The sequence below is a fragment of the Saccopteryx leptura genome, chromosome 4 (assembly GCF_036850995.1).
Source record: "Saccopteryx leptura isolate mSacLep1 chromosome 4, mSacLep1_pri_phased_curated, whole genome shotgun sequence".
NCBI lineage: Eukaryota > Metazoa > Chordata > Mammalia > Chiroptera > Emballonuridae > Saccopteryx > Saccopteryx leptura.
In genome coordinates, this window is record NC_089506.1 from 171,891,885 (window position 1) to 171,917,967 (window position 26,083).

Sequence of the window (26,083 nt, forward strand, 5' to 3'; positions counted from 1 at the left end):
CACACTTCATGGCCATGCATCTCATTAAACACTCTTTGTTTCTATAAGATTAATGGCATGGCCCCTAATCCCATATTAAGCCATGGAAATGCACATGGAAAATAATGACAACATTTTTCCCTGTTATTTTGTGTATGGAAACTTTGTTGAAAGCTTTGACTTTGCTAATTGAGAAAGTCAGTTTTACACACAAGGGGCAGCCATTACTTTTCTTAGGATATTTTGTTAACTCTAGAACCTTCTATCTAATTTAATACTGGGAACAATTATTGTATTTTGGGGTGTGGTCTATGTAATGTTTCATTTAAATTTATGAAAGGCTAATTTATTTTCTTTATAATACTTCTTTAAAGTATTTGAATTTGTAGGGATGAATCAAACTCCTTCAATCAGCTTCATAGAGAAACTAGAAGGTAGCTGTAGAATGTTCTAAAGCGAAAATAAACGTGATGGATTTGTGCTGTAGCTGGTCTTGGTTTTCCACCAGGTGACAACTTTTAATTTAGAAGTTATCATTGTAATTCCAAATTACGCATTAGAATTGTTTTTAATAGTTATGCTTATCACACATTTCGTGCAATATCTATGTACTCAGTCACCCCAAAGATTCAATGAGCTTCATAATTCTAAACAAGTTTTATTAAACTGCCCAAAATCCTCATTATTAAAAAAGAAGTCTCCAATTTTTAGCCGTTCAGATTCTATTCTTGCAAGCTCTGACAGTATTATGTCAAGTTGAAGGTTATGGTACTAAATGCAAACCTCTTTCTTTTTTCCTCTGGATGTATTTACTTGCATGTACAAAAAATTAAAATTGTTTAACACATGTCCAAAAGATACCCTAAAATAAATTATTCACTCCATGGCACTGAAAACACACACATACTCTTGGAGCTGGTACCTGGTAAGCAACTTTAGGGCAGCTACCGGGTAGAATATCAGGAAATTGGATCCCGCTGAGAATTCCAATTACCTAATGAGGGTGATCTGCTTTCACTTTAATTTCTTGGTGTAGCTAATTCATTAAAATCTCTATCATAAAAAATCGTGCATTAAAATAAAAATTAAAAATGGAAGCATATTCAACTGGCCGTTTTCTTTCATTTTGGGGGAGACAGGAATTTCAAGTTACAAAGATATACAACGATAAAGGTTTAAGATGGAGCAGGAACAAAGAATCCTCGAAAGGGTCCGCCACTGCTTTGTGCTCGTACATCGCTTAAGAGAACATATTACAGGAAATTTGTGGAATATAAATGCAATTTTTATTGGTTTGTTGGGGAGTAAAATAATTATTATACATATCTCTAGCACAAATCCAGCACTGTCCTTGGGCAGCTATTCTTCAGCCCGAGTTATCATTATTTGTAATTTCCCAGCCAGGCTATGACTACCGGTGTGAATCAGCCCGCTCTAGGCCCCTCTCCCACTCGCCGCCGCAGTCAGGGCTTGGCAAAGACGATGCTCAGTGCTTGCGCATCTATGACCCGCCTTTGCTTTGTGTCTGTGCTGTAGGTGGGGAGGAGGACGAGGAACCGAAGAGGAGCAGGCGGCCAGCGGTTGCAGAGCAGCCCCCAGACCCTGGAGCAAGCCGCCTCTTTACGGCTGGAGAAACCCCACGGACCTACCCATTGGGGCGGCCAGAGGGCCCGAGCGCGGGAACCCTGGACCCGGCGGCCGGGGGCGCCAGCCCCTCATGTTCCGCAAGAGGCGCAAAAGTGAGCAGACGGTAGCGGGGAAAGCCCTTCGCCCCCGCCAGGGGGACCCGGGAAGCCCGCGCGGGCTCCTCCCGCGGACGGCGGGGATCCCCTTCTCCGGCCCCGCCCCCATCCTCCCCCGGCCCGCGTGCCAAGGTGGTTAACCCTATCCGTGCCGCAGCGCACTAGGGCGAGCTTGGCGCAACCAATCCCGACTGCAGGGTGCTGGAGCCGAGCGTTGAGGGAGATTCCGGGCGCAGCCCGCTCTGATTTTAAGGCCAAAGATTCAAACCTCGGGATTCTCTCCAAGCCCTGCTGCATTCGTGTAGCCAGTCGCCAAACTTTTTCTCCAAAGCGGGTCCCCACACTTATTTGGCTGGCAGCTTGCAGCCCACTATTTGCGGGACAATTAGGGAGAGGTGGGCGTGGGGCGGGGGTGCTGCTGTTCTGCAGCCCTAGTGCATGGCGGCGGCGAAGTGGCCCAGGCTCTGTACTCCCTGCGCCTGGCCCATTGCTGGTGGTCCAACGTGCTGCAGTACCCAGGCCAGGGGATCTGGCAGTAGTTAAGTGGGCGGCGGCAGCGGAGGGAGGAACAATCCTTTCTTTACTCCTACCCTGCAGTCTTGCTGCACTGCCTGAGGGCTCCCCATCCTTAGTGTAGCTCACAGGCGCTCCCAAACAGCAGGTGAAACCCCCGCCCTCACCTGGTCCAGCACACCCTCGGGTTTTTATCCTGCAGAACCCCTCCCTATCTTTCCTTCTTTACACACACACTCCCCTAAGCCTCGCGCGCTGCAAACTCAGTCTTGGTCCCCGCAGGTGATGTCATGCCCATTGTTTTGGTGCGCCCAACCAATCGGACTCGCCGCCTGGATTCTACCGGAGCCGGCATGGGCCCTTCCTCGCACCAGCAGCAGGAGTCCCCGCTCCCAACCATAACGCATTGCGCAGGGTGCACCACCGCCTGGTCTCCCTGCAGCTTTAACAGCCCTGACATGGAAACCCCATTGCAGTTCCAGCGCGGCTTTTTCTCAGAGCAGCCCCCGCCAGCGTCTCGCTCCTCACACCTGCATTGCCAGCAGCAACAGAGCCAGGACAAGCCGTGCCCGCCCTTCGCGCCCCTCCCGCACGCGCACCATCACCCGCACCTCGCGCACCAGCAGCCGGGCAGCGGCGGTAGCAGTCCATGCCTCCGGTGCAACAGCTGCGCCTCCTCCGGTGCCCCCGTGGCGGGGGCGGGGGCGGGGGATAACCTGTCCCTGCTGCTCCGCACCTCCTCGCCCGGCGGCGCCTTTCGGACCCGCACCTCTTCGCCGCTGTCGGGTTCGTCGTGCTGCTGCTGCTGCTCGTCGCGCCGGGGCAGCCAGCTCAATGTGAGCGAGCTGACGCCGTCCAGCCATGCCAGTGCGCTCCGGCATCAGTACGCGCAGCAGCCGGCGTCCGCCTCCCAGTACCACCAGTGCCACAGCCTGCAGCCCGCCGCCAGCCCCACGGGAAGCCTCGGCAGCCTGGGCTCTGGCCCCCCGCTCTCGCACCACCACCACCACCACCCGCACCCGGCGCACCACCAGCACCACCAAACCCAGGCACGCCGCGAGAGCAACCCCTTCACCGAAATAGCCATGAGCAGCTGCAGGTACAACGGGGGCGTCATGCGGCCGCTGAGCAACTTGAGCGCGTCCCGCCGGAACCTGCACGAGATGGACTCAGAGGCGCAGCCCCTCCAGCCATCCGCGTCCGTCGGAGGAGGTGGCGGCGCGTCCTCCCCGTCTGCAGCCGCCGCCGCTGCTGCTTCTTCCTCAGCCCCGGAGATCGTGGTGTCAAAGCCGGAGCACAACAACTCCAATAACCTGGCACTCTATGGAACCGGCGGCGGTGGCAGCACTGGAGGCGGCGGCGGTGGAGGTGGTGGCAGCGGACACGGCAGTAGTAGTGGTACCAAGTCTAGCAAAAAGAAGAACCAGAACATCGGCTACAAGTTGGGCCACAGGCGTGCCCTGTTCGAGAAGCGCAAGCGTCTCAGCGACTACGCGCTCATCTTCGGCATGTTCGGCATCGTGGTTATGGTCATCGAGACCGAGCTGTCCTGGGGCGCCTACGACAAGGTATGCGCTCGAACCCCTGCCACCCTTCCAAGACCTCAGAGCATATGCCGGGTGGTGGGATTGGCACTCCCTGCCTGCTAGTTGCGAGCTTTCCCGGGACAATCAGAGGTGCCAGCTGGGACAGCGAGCATGGCTCAGACACACACGCTTAGTCCGCGAGGCAACTGGAGAAAGGAAGCCTTTCCGCGCGCAAAGTTCTGGAGGCATTGAGTGTCCAGAGCGTTTGGTTAGATTGAATAAGTGGGTCCAGAAGTCGATGGGTAAAGCATGCTCTATTCCTCTTCAGGAGCTCGGGATTTAGGAGCCCCTTTCAATCAGGAGCGCTTAAACTCGGGTTTCCAGAGCTAGGAGCTACGTTTGGGTCTGCGATGGAAAGACCCCGCTGCCTGGTCACCGGCCTTCCCGGCTCTCTGCACCTCTCCCTTTCCTTTAAGGCGAAGTGATCTGACAGATCACAGAGTCAAGACAGCCACCTCTCAAAACCCGCTGGGAATTCCGGTTCACTTAATGCGGGACTGACTGACCCTCTCACCCCCCCCCCCCCCCCCCAGAGGCCTAGGTTGTTAAACGTGCTTTTTTCTTAAAAGTGCTTCTGTCTGTGTTGCAGGCGTCGCTGTATTCCTTAGCTCTGAAATGCCTTATCAGTCTCTCCACGATCATTCTGCTCGGTCTGATCATCGTGTACCACGCCAGGGAAATACAGGTAACTTAGGTTCAGCTGTTTATGAATGACCCAGAGTCATGCTTCCAGCTTGGAGAAGTGCAAAGCAGCAGAGCTTTTTTTTCAATTCCTCATGTCCTTGCTTGAGGTTACAGAAGACACATGCTGTATTCTTACATTATCACCTGACCTGTTCTTTCAAGAAGTTAAAAACAAAACAGTGCAGCATATAAACATGCAGTTATTTCTGGGATGTATTTCTTAAACCCTTCAGATTTACCCCTATCTTTTTTCACGTAGATTCATTTCTGCACTTGTTTTCCTTAAGGCCAATTATGCACTAGCCCTAATCTGTAGGGTAAACGTGCATTCCTGTTTGCTACCACCTCTTCCTAGTGGGTGCTTCATTATGGAACATTGTGTCCATCTGTATCATCTTCTATAACAGTTTAGGGAAGAAAAAAGGCTGGTGATATTCCTAGCTGATTTAAATATGTCAATAAGACATGAGAAAAGCTCTAATCCTTTCTCTATTCCTTATAATTAAAAATCAGTTGTTGTATGTTTTGAATACAAGTTCTGTATATATGGTATTTAGTAGACTCTTAGCTACAATCATTACATCATTTTTTTTAAATGCCCTTCAAGAGCAAAGGCTACTGCCCTTGTGAGAGGTCTTATTAGGAAAATGTTTTAAATGCAGCCAGGAGCTCTATTGTTAGATTTGGCTGTTACTGACAATTTCAGAATCCTCTGTACAAAATCCATGGGTCATATTTTGAGTCATTTACTTTGCTGTAGCCTTTAGTCAAGTAAATATTAAGGTTTGTGAATTAAATTAGCTGGAGTAGTAAAAAAGTAAGAGTGATTGGGATTTTCCAGTGTAGAATTTACACTAACATGTATTTTCTGATGTTTTTGGAGCAGTTGTTAGATATTTGGTGAAACTTAAATTAAACCCTCAAATATAACCTGCTTTTATTTAGGAGTGCCCTTTGAATTTAAAGTATTGTATGGAACTTGCCATTTAAAGAACTTAGCATTTAATTATAAATTAAATTAATTTAAAGTTAGTAATTAGCAAACACATACTAAATATAGAAGAAACTGCTTTTAAATGTTACCCAAACAATAAAAATGCACATGACCCCAAATGAGGAGGCAGAAATTACTTTATCCTACTTTCAAATTTGCAAAAACTTTGAAAAGTGTAATTTTGAAGGAATGAGGGTAGTGAATGAGAATTAGAAAGAGACTATTTAGAGGTGAGTAATAAAACTGCACTGGCAAAACCAGGCAAACATACAGTTGAACTCTTTAAAATGTAATAATTTACATGAGTCTCTCTTTAATTAGGCACTAATGGTCATGGGTTTTTGAGATTCAAACATTTTAAAGTGATACTAACATGTAACTTAAATGTTATGAGTGTTATCTTTTCGTTTTGACTTGAAGAGTAGGTTGACAAGTTCCTTTGACTTGAAGAGCTGGGAGGAGCAGAATAGACCTAAGGATCCTTTGACTCCATTTACAGATGAGAACCCTGAAGTTAGAAGGGATGAGTAGCTGCTGGATCATGCCACTAGACAGTACAGATCGTGACCAGGTCTTCTCTTCCTAGCTTCGATTCCAGAATGCTTTCTGCTGTGTCCTGCTTCTGCTTGGCAGCAACCCTGAAATACAAACATTTCTTTGTCTGTGGTTTCTCTCTAAATCCAAAAGTTTGGTATATGAATAGAGTTAAAATTAAAAGATTTTTTATAATATTTTTAGGTATTTTTAAAAATCAACTTTTTTTTTTTTTTTTTTTTTGGCTTGGAGACCAGAGTGGTTTTACTTAATCTGCTCCAGAAAGAGACCTTGCTGTTTGAGTTCTGTTTTGCTTTGTTTCGTTCTTTTAATTAAACATCAGCTTTTACATTATTGTCTGTTCCTTCTGAAAGCACATGGCTACACAAGCATTCATGAGGGAGGACATTTGATGGTGTTGATTTCAAAACAAAGTCTTCCTAAAAACTCTGCCTTTTTAAGATGTATTCTTTTTAAGAATTATTGAGATATTTTTGAAATAACTTATGGAAGTCTGAGAGGAGCTGCCAAATGTTAATATGTGTTATAAAAATATTTGATATCACATTAGAACTCTTGAAACTTACAGAAACTAAAAACATATAAGAAATCATATTTTTATAGACTGCCACACTTGAAGGAAGCCTACTCATTGGCTGATTTTGAAGAGAATTTCCATTACACAAATGCATAGATATATTGATTGGCGTATACAGAGCATGGGTGAGAAAAATGAGGATATGGATTGCTCCTCTATGGCCAATAAGCAAAGCAAACCTGTACTTTTGGGGTAATGTAAATATTGTATAATGTTAGATTTAAAAAATTGGATTCATTTTGCATGATATATGTTGTCTGTTCTACTAATCCACTTAATATAATTTTAAAATACATGGCTTGGATAACACCATTTAGTTGTTTGGATGTAGATTTTACACTCAGTGTTTTATCTACAGCAGCGATTTCCAACCTTTCTTATCTCATGGTACACATTAAACTAATTACTAAAATTCTGAAGCACCCCAAAGTATATATTTTTGGGCTGTATGACAAAAAAATAGATGTGATTTTGATTCATTCACACTGAGCAGCTACTGTTGTGTTAGCTGTTGTTGGATTTTGGGATTTTTTTTTTTTGACAATTTAAGGGAAAAGAGGTTAATGCCTCGATTAAATAGTTAGGTACTACGTTTTAAAATTTTTTGCGTCACACAGGTTGAAAATCACTGATCTAGAGAGATTTCTTCCTCAACCTAAAGCTGTAAATTCTTATCTGAAATGCCTTTTAAAAAGATATGTAAAATGGGAAATTAACAAATTAATGTGCAGACTCTGAGATAGAAGTCAAGAACCAAAAAAAGTGGGAATGTTCTAATTGATCCAGAGAAGACTGTCAGTGGTACTGCTGAAACACTTCACTCCGAAACTCAATGAAATTGAGTACACTGGCTTATGTTTTACTTATTGATGTCACTGCTATAAGTGCATTTCTTTCTTAATAGGCAATCTCAGTTTACTAGTAAGATTTTTAAATACAGTGATTACCTTTGAGTTAAAGAATTAAATGCAAGGGTTATATTGACATTCAGAGCATGTCCTCAGATGTAGCATGTAGTCAAAAGTGACATTTTTTTATTTTTCTTTTTAGCCTATCAGCATGATGATTGGCTAGTGTGACATAGCTAGTGTGGGTTTCTGGTACATGGTATGATTTCTCACTGCATTTGGGAAAAGTAAGCGTGAGAGCCAACATTTTGGCGCTGCGTACCAGAATTGATTAATGAGCATGGGGCGGCCCTGACATTTCTAAGGAGAACCTTGGAAAGCAAGTCACTGTGACCTTTTGTAAAATGTTTATACACACTCTGGCAAAATAAGATGGTTCAGGTGAGTCATGGATGGAAGTGCTTGAATTAATACAGTGTAATGGGGAGACATTGTAAAAACAGGGCTTGGTACATTCCAGTTTGGTGTCATTTTTCAGTACCACAGACAGCTCAATGCACCAGCCTATAGTTTACTCATTTAACTAATTAGTACTTTTATATAATAACTCCATTCAAAAATGAAATTGCTATTTGGGGGTGGGGCTCAGAATGCTTATATAAAATCAGATTCATTGGGCAAAGTTTTTCAGCTAAGAAGGTACTAGACTTTTTCAAATAGACATGTAGCCTTACTTTGTATATTCATCAGTAGAGCGCCCGCCTCCCCACATGATATATAAATAGAATAGTGAATGCCGATGTATCAAAACCTTCAGACAAAAGAAAGGCACTGTAAAAGGGATTTATTTCGTAGAATTTGGAAAGTTAGTTACTATAACTTAATATTAACTAATTAGTCCCCCCACCTCAAGTCTTGGGTCAAATAATAGGAGCAAAAAACAGGCATGATTTCCTGTGACTTTTTTGTTTGTTTTCCCCGCCTTCCTCTGTGCGGTCAGAAGGATTTCTTTGATGGAATAAATACAAAATAAAGTTCACATACTCTTTAAGGTTTTCAACATAAAAGGAATTGTAGATTTTACTTCATCTTTTCAGCTTCAGCAAACCCTAACTTCTCTTGGGGAAGCAGTTTTAGTTGAAAGAGTTGTTTAATATTTTGAGCTAGGCAAACATACAAGATTCTAGGTGGGAAAAGAACCAACCTTAGGAGCCTGATCTTTCCAGTTCGCATGGGATTCGGAAGAATAGCAAGTACTCTAAAGTTGAGAACATTTTTGTTTGATTGTGTTTTTATAGTAATATATAGTAATTACATAATAAACAGCATTAGAGGAAATACTGATTTTTTTTTTTATCCTTTGCAGTGGAATAACTAGTTATTCTCTTTCAAGGTAGCTTTTCAGATGATGACAAGATCTAAAACTGGAAGAAAGAAATTAAAATTTCTCTTCACTCATGCATCTGGGCCACACAAAGAGGGATAGAATGAGCAAGGGCAGGGGCTTTAGCAACCTTTGAAGGTGCCTGGCCTAGTTCCAGAAGGTGGGTCAAGCACCCACTTAATAGGTACTGTGGCTTGCCTTGTGGTGGCTGGCAAAGGAGGCTCTCTTTCCCACTCCTACAGAGAGCAAGCAGGTGCTTCTGGACCATGCAGAATATACTGCATACAGTCATTATTTTTATTACTAAAATAATAATAAATACACATGGTAAAAATAACCTAGACAATACAGAAGAATTTAAAATAACTGTGATAGTCACATTTTATATACTCTCAGTTCTGTTTCTCAGAGACAGCCACTTTTAAGTTTTTCATATATTCTTCCAGAATTTTTTTTTCTATTCAAAGTCTTTTAAATTTATTGATTTTAGAGGGAGAGAAAGTGGCAGGGGTGCGGGGGAGAGATGTCAGTTTGTTGTTCCACTTATTTATGAATTCATGGGTTGATTCTTGTATAGATATGTGCTCTGATGGGGAATTGAACCCATCAAGCTTAGTGTATGCAGATGATGCTCTAACCAACTGAGAAACCCAGCTAGGGCCTCCAAAAATTTCAAGAATGAACATTTAAATGTGTTAAGATACACACATGCTTTTATTTCATAATATATCTTGGAGGTTTTCCTCACCAGGATATAGAGATTTGTCTCATTCTTTTGTAGCAGCAGCATAGTATCCCCATTTTGTGGATGTACTGTAGTTTACAGATAGGCACTTTGAGTTTTCTAGGCGTTATAAACAGTACTAAGAATGAACGCTCTTGTATGCTACTAATTAAAGTATATTCATATCCTAAATATCTAGTAGTCAGATTGCTGAATTAAAGGGAGTTTGCATTTTCAATGGAAAGGTATTGTCCACCAGCACTTCAGAAAGGTTGTCCAAATTGACATTCCTGCTTCCGACACATGTTCCTCCACAGCATGGTTAACTCTAGATATTATGAAAAGGAATTTTAAAATGCTTTAGTTTTTAAAGTCTAAAATGTTTACTACCTTCCTGAAAACAATTTTTGAGAAAAATAATCTTATAGGCTTATTTGTAACATTTTGTAATATCTAGTGGTAGGTTATTTAATCTGAAAAACTGAATAAAAATTGTAAAGTTGCCACCAGAAGCAAATACTTGCTAATTTTATTTTTTACTTTAAAAAATTTGGAGGAGAGAGGTGAAGCTGAAGGAAGCTAAAAAATTAGAAGGAATGATCTTAAATTGGTCTTTCGGCCTCTGCTCTGTCTATGAGGTAGATGAGAATTACTGGGGGACTATGTGTAAGACTCCCAAAGATAGAGAGGTAGAAAACTTGCTTGCCCTGCTTTGTCGTGTGGTGGTCAGCTCCACCTGGATTGCCAGCAACTTCTACATCAGTTGTAACGAGACTCTCTGTCCCTTTGACTTCATGTATACACTGTAGTAACGAAATCACTCAGGACTAATTTTCTCCGCCTGCCTGTGTAAAGATCTCTGCATTATTGATAGGCGTGCCTGCTAAATAAAACGATCCTGGTGTGTTTACAGAACAGCATCACAAATGAAGAGTGGAACTTTGGGTTTACCGCAGTTGGGTTTGCTTCCTCCGCTAACTTGTTTCTGGGCGACATTTCGTACAGCTTGGAAAGAAGAGCGCTGTGGGCTGTCATTGTCTCCAGCCACATCTGGCAGGGTGCACGGAGGGAGGCTGCACTGGTTTAACTTCAGGGGAGTTAATTCTGCGCAGAGTAGGAGGTTGTTTTTATGAGGCCATTTTAGAAAGAAGTTTTGCTCATGAGGAAATAACATGATGTTTGCTACTTAAAAGTGTATTTTTAACCTGAAATTCCCTAAGCATTCTATTTATAAAACTACACAAAGTGTGTGGAGGGGACCTGAATGGTTATACGGGGCCCAGTCTCACACCCAGCATGGAAACTCCCTTTATGGCAACTTTGGTAAAAGCTGTCTCCCACTTTCTGCTTGAACCCGCTTCCCATGGTTGTCAGTTCCCCTGTACAGGGCTGTCCCATTGCCAGACAGCTCTTATTTTTAGGAATATTTTTGTTATGTTGGGGCAAAGACTTAAAAGTTTTTGGGCTCTGTAACTACAATGGGGATAAGACAGTAAATTCCCTTCTCTCTGGCAACTGACATTCCAAGCACATGGGGTTAAGGAGAGGCGACAAAAATTAAAAAAGAAACAAAATCCTCGGAAGCTTTGATAAGTGCCATGAGGGAGGTAAGAAGGACTGAGATAGAAAATAATTGGGGGTGCAATGTTGATGATCAGTAGGACACTCTCTAAGGAAGTGACTTTTAAACTGAGGCACAAAGGAAAAGTAGCCAATTAGGCAGAACCTGTAGGAACAATCTGTGCAAAGACCTGGTGACTGAAAGGAAATTGCTGCACCTAAACACACGATAGCAAACCAGTGTGGCCCACATAGGGAGAATGGGACTGGATGGGGTGGGAAGGGATGCAGGGTTCTGATATTGATAGGTCTTAGGGCATGGTAAGGATTTTTGGATTTTTTTAAAAATTAATTGAGAGGTAGGGAGGCAGAGAGACAGTCACCTACATGTGCCCAACTAGGATCCACCACTAGGGGGCGATGCCCTGCCCATCTGGAGCTGCTGCTCTGTTGCAACCAAGCTATTTTTAGCACCTGAAGCAAGGCCATGGTGCTATCCTCAGTGCCCCGGGCCAACTTGCTCAAATAAGCCATGGCTGCAGGAGGGGAAGAGAGAGACAGAAAGAGAAAAAGGAGAGAGGAGGAGGGGTAGAGAAGCAGATGGTTGTTGGGACTTCCACATGCCGGGCTGATACTCTACTGCTGAGCCAACCGGCCAGGGCCTGGATTTGTTTTCAGAGAACAGTGGGGAAGTCACTGAAATGTTTAAAGCATAGGAGAGTAATGCTTCAACCTATGTTAAGCAGAGCTTTTGTTGATGTTCCAAAGAGATTGGTCTGGAGACCATTAGGAGGCCCTTGCAAGTCATGTCATAGTGAAAGATGATCACCTGGCTTAGGTAGCTGCAGTGGCGACAAGGAGAAATGGCCTATTATGAGATTTATATTGGAGTTAGAATGGACTTCCTAATGGATTGGATGTGATAGTGACTGCAAGGGCCTATGCAAAGATGATTCCCAGGGTTCTAGTTGGAGCAGCTGAGTGTATGGTGCCAGGAGGAGAAGACTCGCATTGAAGGGCAGGATGTGGAATCAGAATTATGTTTTACATACCAATATTTTTGAGTTATGGGGGTAGACACTCAGTGGAGGGATTACTAGGTCATGTGGTAGTTCTAGTCTTAATTTTTTTTGAGGAACCACCATACTTTCTTCCATAATGGTTATACTAGTTTGCATTCCCACCAGCAGTAAATGAGAGTTCCTTTAAAGATGCATGTGTCTCCATGTTCATTGTGGCATATTCACAATGGCCAAGACATGGAAACAACCAAAATGCCCTTTGATAGAGGATTGAATAAAGAAGATGTGGTACATATATACAGTGGAATACTACTCAGACATAAGAAATGATGACATGATGCCATTTACGACAACACGAATTAGAAGTTGAGAACATTATACTGAGTGAAATAAGTAAATCAGGAAAAGCTAAGAACTATATTATTTCATACATAGTGGGGAAGGGAGCCGGGGGAAGAGAGTAAAGAGGGACAAATATATGGTGACGGAAAATGACTTGACTTTGGGTGATGGGTACACAACATAATCAACAGTTCAAATTCCATAGAAATGTTTACCTGAAACCTGTGTACTCTCATTGACCAATGTCACCCTGTTCAATTCAATTTTCTAAAAAAAAGGGGGGGGGGAGGAAAAAAATATGTTTTGACATGATACATTTGAAATGTTTCTGATTATACAAGGGAATCTCAACTTCAGAGGAAGGATCTGTAGTGGAAATTTCAGAGTAACCAGCACAGAGACTATTTAAACACATAGGATAAATAGAATCACTGAGAGAAATGAAAGATGAGAAGGTCAACAGTCAATCAATCTCTGACATCTAGAGGTTGAGTATAGGAAGAACTAGGAAAAAGAAATCAGAGTGAGTTGTCTTCGAGGTGGAGATGCGAGTGTTGTAAAGAGGAACAGTGCTATGTATAGAATGCAGTGACATCTGTTAATATGGGGTAGAGAAGTGCCTTTTGAAGTTGGCAAGTTGAAGGTCATTGCTAATTTTGATAGGAAGTTTCAGTGGAGTCTTAGAGAAAACAGACTGTAATTTCCAATATAATAGGAAAATATGATCTACCTTTCACAGAATCACAGAGCAAACATTAAAACATTGGGTAAATCCCTTTAAATGTCCTCCTAATGAAATAGTCCCAGTTTCTTTGAATATTCTTGATCAGACTTAGAATGTCCCTGATCATATTCTTCTGGGCTTACTCTGTTTTGTTGAATTCCCTCTCTAAATAAGAAGGCAGAAATGTACCCAGTACTTTCAGATGAAATATGCCAGTGGGATTGTTACCTCCCCTCTTCAAAAATGCTACCTGATATTGACTTATTAGCCTACAAGGATCATTGCTTCACAGGAGCTGTTGCCAAGTAACACTTGTAAAATTGTAATTGAACTGAATATTTGTTTTACATCTGTTAACCTCTTTCAGTAACATCTTGGTTTCTGACCAGTGTTTCATCCTATCAGATTTATTCGAAACCTAGTTTTGATGTTTATTTGATAAACACTATTTAGTTTTAGAAAATGCTATGTGTGGACTGGCTAGCGAATTGGCAATATCTTGGTTTTCAAACTAGTGTTAAATTCTGTTCCAGACACATGGTCAGTATTAATGTCTGTTACATGGTTTGCACTCCTGCCATTAACACATTTAACTCTTTTTCCTAGCTTTACTCTACCATGAGTTTGAAAAGTGGACCTCAGGAACTCATGCTGATGGCATGTGTGAGCCACAATCAGAACTCAGCAGTAGGACCTTTTTGGTTGTTGCCATCTGCTCATCTATGATACTTGGTACAGCCTTTTAAGTAAAAACAACTCTGTGAACCCTATCAGCCAGCCCACATTGCTCACAAGAGTGTCATGTGGACTGTCAGATCCATTGCTGAAATCCACATATTCTCTGTGAAGGGCAATCTCATTATCTAGGAATGATATCCAAGAAGGAAGCAGGACTGGTACAATGTAGGCATCATGACCAAATGCCTTCCCTCTTAAAAATTTTGTTTTCCTCTCCAGATTACAAACTTAATAGTTGTACAACTTAGAAGACTATAAAATGTAGAAAACATAAAAAAAATTAGTTTTAATCTCATCACCCAGAGGTAATTATTATTTTTGTTATAATATATTTATATAAAGTAGATGACCGTAGTATTTGCTATATATCTGTATAAGAAATTTAAGTGTTCTTTTCACATAACTTCTATTAGTTTTCCGATGCCATTAAATATTCTTAGTAACCCCCACTTTTTCTTATCATATAAATGTAATCAATTTGATCTTTTCCCTAGTTTTTTGGACCCTTAGGAAAAATTAGAAGGAGCCTATTTTAAATTACTTTCATAATGATACTATTCTAGAGGAACTTCTGTGAGCATCTCTGATGATTTCCTCAGGATAAATTGCCAAGCAAGAAATTACTGGGTTCAAGTATATTATTTAAGACAAATTGATAGTTTGTCAAATTGTCCTCCCATAGGTTTGTTTATATTGCTCCTTTTATTTTTAAAACCACTTACAAACTAGTTTGTTAAGCAACTGATGTCATTATTTTTCTGGAGAGTTAGGACCGATTTACTGGTTAGTATTTTGAGTGCTTTGTAAATCTGGGAAGTTGCCACTCAATAGTCTTCTCTGTCTTTCCATTCCTCCGTAATCTTGGTTTCTAAATATCGGCTAACTAGGTTTAAAGAAGAGAATCTCTTTGTAATAAAGTTTATGCAGAAGCAATGTGAAAGCAGTTTTGGAAGATAACTTTGTCCCCAAATGTTCCCAATCCTTTTTATTATGGAAGCTGTAAAAAGTATAATTTCTGACATGTTTCTCTACAAACTTTCCTGCTGAGCAAAGCAGTCAGATCCTCCTTTGCGTTGTTTGCTACTTTTTGTAGCATAGCCCTGGTGGCTTGTGCACTGCCTCTGGAATCAGTCTGTCTGGGCTCATCCCCAGCCCTGCCACTAATTAGCTGTGTGACCTTGAGCAAGTTACTTAATATCTCTGTACTTCAGTTTCCTTGTCTATAAAATAAGGAATATAGAGTACCTCTCTCATTGAGTTGCTGTGTACACACACACTTACTATGTGTATTTATGAATTAATGTGTATATGTGTACATACACACACACATACATACACATAGTATATATAGTGCACCTACAACACTGTCTGGCATGTGGTGGTGGCTATTTATGTGGTTATTTTTAGCTACTTTGGGGTTTCTTGGGGAGAAAGGGGTGGAATTGGAGCCCCTCTCTGTGCTTTCAGAAATAGTGATTTTTTTCTTTCTTTTTCAAGTCTTATGAGCGGGAACAGAAAAAAAAGTGGGTATTTGAACAGTGTTCTTTAGTTTATTAACACTTAATCTAGACTGTGTGTATGTGCGTGTGTTCATTTTATTTTTAAATAAACACTTAGATCTATATTAAGGACAGACATTTTTAAAAAAATTGAGTTAGTTCTGATTCTCCCTTAACCAACTTGGCTACCTGAGAACATAACTGTTCATTTTGGGTGTTAGGTTTCAGGTCTGTAAACTAGTGTTAAAGAACTATAATGGTATGATTAGCAGTTTTTACCAAAATAGTCGTTTTCCCATAAACCTACCATAGGTGTGGCCTCACGCTGGCAGTGAGGCTTCGGGCACCCAGGTCATGGCTGACAGCCTCTCCTCATCACTAATTAGGACCCTGGTGACTTAACAGAGTTAGTGAAGCACTCTGTAATGTAAGCAATGGGAATAATTTGGGCAATGGAAAATTCTGGTGTTAAACCTCTGCTGAAAGGCTTAGAGGTAGTAAACAGCTAACAACTCTGTGTAAAGGACTGTTATTGACAGAACTTCTGTCTGTATTCATTGTAGGTTTATAGGATATGCAAATTAAAATCTTTTTGTTTTTCTGGTCTATGTCTGGTGAGGGTTTTGTTTCATATACCACCACCCCCAACCATAGTGCTTGAAGTACAGATCTGAAAGAATTGAGAAAAATTTTTATATGTAAACATGACAAGTAACATCTCAAAATATTCTTGGTACAGTGACTGGATACATTTCTTTTAATGAGCTTTCATCTTCTCTTTTGTCTCATTTCAAATAATCATTATTTGAGTCTGTATTATGCGAGTCTCTCTTTTTGAACAATGTGTTATTGTTGTTCGAGTTTTAGACTTCGCTTTTTGAATTTATAAAACACATTGGGATTCAGACATTACAAACTTTGAACTGAACCATGTAGACAAGATTTAACAGCCAATATTCTACATCAGTAATTTGTCCTTTGCACTCTTGAATATACTAAGAATTTTTACCCAATTATGTACTTATCTATAATAAATAGTTATCCAGCAGGTGTTATGATGGGGTTGTTTCCAAGCAATCTGACTATTGAAATTCAGATATGTGGCCTTTCTTGCTTGGACACTGAGGTGATCTTCTTTCTCTCAGGAAATTTTGGCCCTCCAAGGAAATTTTATGCAGTATTTAGAGATTAGTTTTGACAGAAACATACTGAATTTTGGGGAGGAAGCACTAAACGCTACAGTATGCTCACCTTGGCTTTGACTTTGGGTAGTGCTTTTCTGGAAATAGCGTCTACTGTCATGAGGGTTAAAAATATATGAGTATGAATTTTTAAACTGCTTAATGTTTTGCTGTGTGCTTTAAGGAAATTATGTCCCAGTATTTGATTTATTTGTAAAGTTATAGATTATTTAAAGTATTGAAAAATAATAATTAGGCTAAATATTTATTGAAGTTGTATACATGTAATGTGACATAAAAGTGAGAGCTGTGTGATTTATAATAGTCAGTTCATACCTTTTCAAAGGTATATCTAGTACTTCCAGACATATACACAATCAAAGCTATTGAGAGATGAAATTCCGTTTATGTGGATTTAGTTATGGAAATTTAAGGCTGAGAGCCTTGACTTTCAGAAACTTACTGTAGGTCAATATTCCTATTGGTGAAAGCTTCTATCCTAAGAAAATGTTCTTATCTCTGTGTTTGGAAGTGAGAATAGTTTCAGTTATGCTGCTTAAATCTGTGGATAATATTGCAAATTTAAGTGCTGTTGTTGGAAAAATATTTCAAGTAGGATTGTACTTTTTCCTAAGTATTTTAGTCGAGAGCTTCACTATTTGTTCCTGCTTGTCAGTGTCAAAGAGGATACTCAATAAATGCATTTGGTCAGACTTTCCAAAATTAAGGAGTCGTGATATGAAGAAAAATATCCAATATGCTTGTTTGGGGGGTAAAAAGCTGTAACACTGTATTTAGGGATGAAACTATTTTTTTTATTAATTTCCTTGATTTTGAATTTATTGGCTCATACAGATTTTTTAATATAATTTTGAAAAAACTCTGTGTTTTGTTGGGTTTTTTTTCTTCATTTTTTCTTTCTACCTCTATCTTACACAATCTCTTTTATCCTTTTTGACAACTCTCCCTACTTCTTAGCTGTTGTGTTTTGGCCCTGTTCTGCTTCGCATCTCAGAATGTGTCCCTTGGGTGTTCTTTACATCACAGGATGAGAATCCAACCCACACGCTGTCATGTTCACTGTCTCGCTTAGTCTGACATTGTGTACACAGATTGTTTCAGTGGCGGTTATTTCAAAATAATTTACCCATCAAGTGCATCTCATTGCACTTCGGTTTTTTGTTTTGTTTTGTTTTACACAACTGGCCACAGAAGGAAAGCAGACACGTGTTGAAGACTTGGTCCCACAAGCCCATGTCAGAACATCCTGCATGAGACCACACAGCCTACTCAGTGCGTGAGCATTTGCTCTTGACAGTTTTCCCAGAAACATGTCTTTTCTGTACCATGTGTAGGGGCACATGTAGCAAGATGATCACTAGGATGAAGGTGGGATGAAGGCTCATCTTCAACACCTGAATTATGACGTGCTGCCAATGAGAACCAATTCAGCAAATGCAGGGATTAGGGTTGGGAGGCTGCAGGGGTAGAGGTGATGATTTCAGCTCCAACGTGATATGTGCTCTAGCTGCATTACCAGGCTGAAGATGAGTTTTCATTAATTTGCTCTCATTTTCTGTCTCAGTTGGTATAACAATGACCTGTACCTTACAGTGGGATCAAAGTAGTTGATTTTTAACTCCTTTTTTCTTAAACACAATGAGGGAAATTACAATGAAGTGCTGCAAATCCAGTCCTCCTTTTGATTTTGTTTTAAATGTGTCTATTGGATCCTTTGCTCTGAGGAGGGTCCTCCCTACCGGCAATCTTTGCGGTCCCTGCTGGATGTGTTTATGTAACCCACTGCTCTCAGTGCCTCCAGCCTTGTTTTCATCTCGGAATATTCTGGGGAAACACATGCTGTGTTTTGAGATTTCCAGCCAGTTGGGATTCCCTAAGCTGATTCTGATCCTAAGGGACAAGTTGAGGATACATGTAGCTCTCTGCTACCCTTGGCTGTGTCGCTGTTGTTGGAAGAAGGACAAATCAGCATAAACATAACATTTTCTGGTCATGGTGGATGGCATTTGGCATTTATATTTATGTTGAATGCTAAAACTTTGTGAAGAGTAGAAAAGCCACTGCCTGGAGGCAGTGGATGCCACCTGGAGGGACCTGTCACTGTCCAGCAGGGTGTGGGTGCAACACAAAGAGTAGCCCCCAGAGGACAGGGCAGAATGAGCAGTTGGACAGACACCTTCTGTCTGGTCAGCCACATGTGCTTCTGGGAAATAACCAGGGGACAGTTAAGAACTCTGGCTCTGGATCCAGACAGTTTGGGGTTAGAAGTCATCTTCATCCTGGAGACCATAACAAAACTTTACCCCTCTCAGCCTTGTTTTCTTTACTGGTACAATGGAGATAATGATTATACCTATCTCATTCGATTGTTCTGAGGATTCAGTGAGACACTGTTTATGAAGAACCTAGCATGATAACCTGACACATTATAAATGGCACTCTCAGTAAATGTTAACTCCTATTATTACTCTTTCTTTATTAGTATTAATGAGTAAATGCTGTAGTCGTAGCAGGGAAGCAGAGCCTGGAGTCGGGGGGACCTCATGGTAGGGAGTGGAGGGTAATAATGCACTGTATTTCAAGGTAGCTGAGACGAGTTCTGGAGAGATAGAAATTGACCAGAAAAGGCTAATGCTTGGTTAGTTAGAGCAAACGGGTGGCAAACTATAGCCCACAAGCTATATTTGGTCTACTGTGCAAATCTAGCTGCCTGTTTTTAAATAAAGTTTTACTGGAACACAGTCATGCCTATTTGTTTGTGTATTGTCTATTACTACTTTTTCATTATTATAGCAGAGCTGAGCAGTTGCAACAGAGACAATGTAACCTGCAAAGTCAAAAGGGTGTACTGTGTTCCTGTACTGAAAACATTGGCTGACTCTTGCATTAGAGACCTGGATGGTCCCCAAAGGCAGAGAGAAACATGCACAAAAGTGTTTCTTTTGCCTTTGCATGAAACATTATTTTATTCTGTACTCCGAATTTAGTCTTATTAAAGTATGTGGCAAGTCAAGGTTCAAGCAGACCTGCTTACAACCTAGGAAATGCAGATTTCTGTAGATCAAGGTCTCTGCTATGCCCCAAATCCTCAGTCTCCTATAGCAGCTTGCACTTCTGCAGCTGAGGCGAAATGGCATATTGGACTTAGACTTAGATCAGCATGTGTGAGTGAAGCGCTGTAGTAGGAACTGCTTTTGCTGGGAATCTAAGTGGGAACTTTGGGGCTCGGAGTCTTTCTTTTTTTAAATACTTTTTAAAAAAGATTTTATTTGTTTATTTTAGAGTAGAGAGAGAGAGAGAAAGAGAGAGAAGGGAGAGAGAAGGCGGGGGAGGAACAGGAAGCATCAACTCCCATATGTGCCTTGACCAGGCAAGCCCAGGGTTTTGAACTGGCTACCGCAGCGTTCTAGGTCAACACTTTATCCACTGTGTCACCACAGGCCAGGCAGGGCTCAGAGTCTTTTCTGGTGGAAGCCAGTGATGAGAGTCTTCTCCTGTCTGACCCTTGGAGTTCTGTAGCTTAGTCTTGGGAAAATTAATGGGAGGGGTGGTTTGTAGTCTCATGGCATGGTCGGTGCAGCTGGCCTCAATCTGGAAGGGAAGCTCATTTGCTTCATATTCTGAAGCAAGTATTTTATAATTGACTGTCTCTAATTCCATAATTATAAAAAAAGTCACACATTAAGTTGGGAAGTATAAAGAATGTTGGTTTTTTTCTTGTAAGTCTGGAATTCTGGCTGCATGTATAATTTATTAATGTGCTTATTTCTGTTCTCTGGTGATTAAAGTTACAGTTTAGGAAGGTAATCTTCTCCGCTCACTCTCAGCTGCCTTCTGGACAGCTGCCCCGGGACTTCCTGCAGGTCCTTACTGTTCCCCAGGCCTCCCCTCGTCCGCTGAGCAAAGAGCTCCACTGTCCACCCACGGCCTCAGTAAGGGAGCTTGTTCTTGCCTCCCCTCACTGCTCCTCACCCCCAGCAGTGTCCCTGGGTCCAACAGATACTTCCTGTCTTATGCATTACCTCTGCCTCTTAGTATGTTCACAGATAACTAAGTTCTGTGCTTCCAAACCTCAGCCTTTCCCAGGTCCACTTACAGTCTCTACTATATTTACATTTAATTAATATTTCACATTTATATTATACTGTATTATATACTATATTAATAATATATAACAACATATAATTATATACACATATATTGTACACATTATATATTGATACTTGTACAATGTATACTTACATATACATTGAATACATATACAGTAGAACATATTGAATATACATTATTATAGTACAATAAGTACAATATAATATATAATATGTACTATATTTTCCCATGTATAAGACACACCTTAATTTGGGACCTGAAATTTAAAAAAAAAGTATATTACATAAAGTTATTGAACTCAAGTTTTATTCACCATAAAATTCATACAACTCCTCATCACAGTCAAAACTCCTATCCATTAGCTTGTCCTCATCTATGTTTGATGACGAATCACTGTCTTCATATATCGCTCGTCCTCAGTTCCATCAATAGCATTTGAAATGCCACACTTCTACAACCACGGTATAAGTTGCACCCAGTTTTTAGACCCCAAATTTTTCGAAAAAGGGTATATCTTATACACTGGGAAATATGGCATATAACAATTACATATTACATTATATTATACAATATATTTGGTCTATTCTATAAGATGTATATATCTAATTTATTTAAAATATGTAAAATGTGTTATATTTTATTTATATTTTAATTTTATATTTTATTTTTATACTATATGTCATATTTTTTAAAATCAATTTTCTTTTTTTAAAATACCTATGATATTCTAAATTTTATTATAATGGCACATTTTCTAATATACAGTAAATTTAAACTAAGTAAAAAAACATTCAGCCTAGTTATAGTAGAGGAACATGTGAAGCCCCTTTTGGGAATTTCTGCCTTGGTTTTTACCCTTTTTGTCTTTAATGTACATGGGTGTTTTCTCCCCCTCCCCCCGCATCGTCGTGGTCCAGCCTCCCACTGCTGCAAGCATGTCTGCCCCAAACCGAAATCAGATCCTGTGACATCAGTTCTGAGGTGACGTCATGGCCTGTTTTGCAGGCTGGGTGACCTTTAACGTAGGTGCTTCATAACACACCTCTCCTGGTCTGGCCCCTGTCCACCTGTCAGCCCCTCTCAGCCCTGTTCTTCCCCTTAGTGTACACCTCTGCTCCAGCAATACTGACCGAGTTGCAGTTCCCCAAGGTTGTGTCTGTGCCTCGAATTCCTTCCTTTATTTGCCCAAACCCTGCAGGTGTATGAAAATTCAGCCCCAGAATCATCTCTGTCCCGCAGCCTTCCCCGCCCAGCAACTTCACTCAGTTTGGCGTAGCCACCCCCTCCTTCTCCCGGCCGCCCCCTCCTTCTCCGGGCTGCCCCCTCCTTTTCCGGGCTGCCCCACAGTGATACGGTGATAAGGGGCCTGGCATGAGGTGGAACTTGTCAAACCCAGGCTTTCCTAACTTCCTACCAATGACTTCTGACAGCCATTCACAGCTCTGGACTTCAGTTTCTCCTCTGTAAAATGGGGAGAATTGGGCCTATCTCATGAGGTGACTGTGGCTAGTATACCGAGATTTTGTGCTTAGCTTAGTGCTGGGCACACGGTAATCACACAAACAGTGGCATTATTATTGTCCTTATTGTATTAGCCATATGAATCATGACCTCTGTGATCCTCAGTTTCTCACATTTAACTGGGGATAAGGCACCCTGGCTGTTTTGTTAGGATTGTGTGATGGGTTTGGGGGACAGTCAAGGTGGGAGAAAATGGTGATGTGCCAGGTACAGCATGTGAATTTGGGGGATCATTAATGGAGACCATTATTGCAATAGCATTTCTCAGGCTGATTCCCACCTCAGTTTCAGCTCCCTGCGGGCAGATGCCATGTACATTCCGCGGCTGAGCAGGCCAGAGAACAGACTTGAAGTGGGTACTGTTAGGGTTCATACCTCTGACTGCCATCCATCTCTGGGTCAGTGAACTGGAGTTGTCATCTCATCAGCCCCCACATCTTCACCTGTGAAATGGGGACAGCCATTGCTCCTTCTGCTTCTCAGTTTACTTCAGGGTACTTGACTGTGTGTGTAAAATAACCTGTCTCAGCGGAGATGGTGCAGCAATCTAATACTGGTAATAGTTTAATTAATGTGCCTTATCTTAGCATAAGTTCTTTCTACTCTGTTGTATTTTTCTGCCATAATTTCCATATCACTATAGAAATTTAGTTTTCACTATTTGTAATTCAGCCTAAGTTTTTTGTTTTGTTTTGTTTTGTTTTTTAATGGAGACAGATTCAGAGAGAGTGACAGATAGGGACAGACAGACAGGAAGGGAGAGATGAAAAGCATCAATTCTTTGTTGCGCAGCACCTTAGTTGTTCACTGATTGCTTTCTCATATGTGCCTTGACCAGGATGGGGGATGACTATAGCAGAACGAGTGACCCCTTGCTCAAGCCAGCGGCCTTGGGCTCAAGCTAGTGACCATGTAGGTCACATCTATGATCCCACACTCAAGCCAGTGACCCCGCGCTCAAGCCGGCTACCTAGGGGTTTTGAACCTGGGTCCTCTGCGTCCCAGTCTGATGATCTATCCACTGTACCACTGCCTGGAAAGGCAGCCTGAATTTGAATTATTAAAACTAGGTAACAATATGAGTGAAAGTACAGTTAGATATCATCGGTTGATGTTATAGTGGCGCATTTGTTTCTATAGTTCTATCAAAAGAGACAAGTTTTGTAGATTTGGCTGAAAGAAATGTGAAAATCTATCTATCCAGACACAACAGTGGTAAGCTAGCATAGCACTCATCATTTTAGGCGGGGGTTGTGATGCAAGAGGCTCTGCTAGGTGACAAGTTGGTTTCCAAAACTTCTGTTTGTTGGCAGAGCCTCCTCTTTGGGCCTCCCTTCATTTCCTGCAAGATGATTGTGACAGTGTCTCCAACTACAGTTGTCCTCATCTATTCTTGATCCACAGAGAATACTCTCTGATGTCTTCAACTAATCTCAATACCACCTTCTCCTTGAAGTCTCATCTGATTATGCCACACTTATTCTTATTCTTTTCCTTTTCCGATAATGTTTGTATTTATTGCCATTCTGTATAATTATGTGAGCCTCCTTGAGCTATTTTCAGTGAGAATGCTTCACTCTCTCAAGAGCAGTTACACATCTTCTTGCCCCCAAGCTACACCACCGGTTGCACCATTGCACTGTCATCCATCGCGGTTGGGTAATTACAACAGGGGAGAGGCTGGGTTGGGGCAGGAGCTAGTCCCCTTCTTCTATCTCTATTGTTTCTGACAGTGTCAAGGACAGTGCCAGGCTTTAGGGGAGGAGAGGGGACCTCTCACTTGATTATACAGATTCCTCTTTAACCTGGAAGAGTAGATACTATTCATGGATCTGGATAATTGTACCTGTAAGAGAATGATAGGTTATCCTTCTATTGCAAGATGAGCAAAGAGTTGAATGTTTGCTCATGTATGTAACTTGGACCATATTTTAATCATTTCAGAAATAGGCTTTGAAAATTGATGCACAGGTGGTAGCAAAGTGGAAGATCATGAAATATATTTTCTCTTCCTCTTACTTTATTAATAATCGGCATGCAGTCCTTGCCTGTCACGGGTGTTAAAGTGGGTTTTCTAGCTTTTCAGTTAGTCTTAATAGGTGACCGTCACTGGCACCCATGATATCTCCAAGTTGTCTGGCACTTTGGATCTGCACTATGATATACAGCCATGTTGTAAGTTTAGTAAATAAAGTAAATTGTTGTTGGTAGTGCATATTTGCCAGTGTGAACCTGAGTTATAATGGTTTGATGTATTGGTATCCTTATGAGATTGCTGCTACCCTGCGGGAAATAGTAGGTCTCTAGTCATGTTTATTCACATATTGGCATTTTTGTTCCTTGTGTTCAGGTGATTACATTAGGAGAGACGCGAGTAACTGCTTTGAGGCACTTGACTTAGATGTCTCTTTCTCTGGATGTTACAGACAGCAAAAGAAAGCCAAGAGACAAAAGCCACCTTGGAGAGATTTCCTCTCCCTTCTAGGACTCAGTGGGTCTCTTGTCTTAAGAAAGACTTTTATTCTCCTTGCCCGTTTGTGCAGCTTTCTGTCATAAACAAGTGGATAGATCACATCCGCATCTGCTCTCATGACGCTGGTTATATATTCATCCCTGGAAAGCAGCCACTCCCAGAATTAGCAGCTTGCTTCTATTAAACCCAGATAATGGGACCCATTCATGTTCTGAACTTCTCTCTGGACTGTTTGTGTTTAATATCATGACCTTGGCTTAAAGACTGAGAAAGACTGAGTGAACTTTTTGTGAGTGTGCGAACCTTCCTGAGTATAGAAAATGAAGTTAGCCTGGCCTGTGGTGGCACAGTAGATACAGTGTCAACCTGGAATGCTGAGGTCACTGGTTCGAAACCCTGGGCTTGCCTGGTCAAGGCGCATATGGGAGTTGATGCTTCCTGCTCCTCCCCCTTCTCTCTCTCTAAAATGAATTTTTAAAAAGTTTTTAGAAGATGAAGTTAATAGGAACAAATAAGTATCTTATAAAATTGTTTTCTAATTTGCTCAGGTGTTTGGCTATAATAACCAGTCTGTGACCATTAGCAGAAGGACTATTAGGTTTTGCACAACTTTCAGAAGACTTTGGACCAGATTTTGTGTGTGTGTGTGTGTGTGTGTGTGTGTGGCAGAGACAGAGAGAGTCAGAGAAAGGGACAGATAGGGACAGACAGGAAGGGAGAGAGATGAGAAACATCAATTCTTTGTTGCGGTTCCTTAGTTGTTCATTGATTGATTTCTCATATGTGCCTTAACTGGGGGGGGCTACAGCAGACCAAGTAACCCCTTGCTCGAGCCAGCGACCTTGGACTCAAGCTGGTGAGCCTTGCTCAAACCCAGTGAGCCTGTGCTCAAGCTGGTGACCTCGGGGTCTCGATCCTGGGTCCTCTGTGTCCCAGTCCGACGTTCTATCCACTGCACCACCGCCTGGTCAGGCTGGACCAGATTTTCTTAGTTTAAGTTTTCTGTTCCTGAATTTGAGCCTCTAGGCCAGGGGTCGGGAACCTATGGCTCGCGAGCCAGATGTGGCTCTTGATTGCTGCATCTGGCTCTCAGACAAATCTTTAATAAAAATAATAATCACATTAAAAATATAAAACATTCTCATGTATTACAATCCATTCATTTCCTACCGCTCATGTTCGTGGTTGTGGGTGGCTGGAGCCAATCACAGCTGTCTGCTGGGACAACAGCAAATTTTTATTGGATAATGCGTAACATACACAGGTCGTATGGCTCTCATGGAATTACATTTTAAAATATGTGGCG

At 41.5% G+C, this 26,083-nt stretch overlaps 1 protein-coding gene across 5 annotated transcripts in view; it reads left to right on the plus strand.

Moving 5' to 3' along the window:
* The window catches only part of KCNN2 (potassium calcium-activated channel subfamily N member 2), a 543,720-nt gene that overhangs the window by 374,097 nt on the left and 143,540 nt on the right, over window positions 1-26,083 (plus strand). For all 5 annotated transcript variants that reach the window (XM_066382032.1, XM_066382033.1, XM_066382035.1 and 2 more), the window contains 3 exons: window positions 1,516-1,718; window positions 2,517-3,802; window positions 4,410-4,505. In XM_066382032.1, coding sequence (XP_066238129.1) covers window positions 1,697-1,718; window positions 2,517-3,802; window positions 4,410-4,505 — 1,404 coding nt within the window. In that variant the 5' untranslated portion in view covers window positions 1,516-1,696. The remainder of the gene's footprint in view (window positions 1-1,515; window positions 1,719-2,516; window positions 3,803-4,409; window positions 4,506-26,083) is intronic.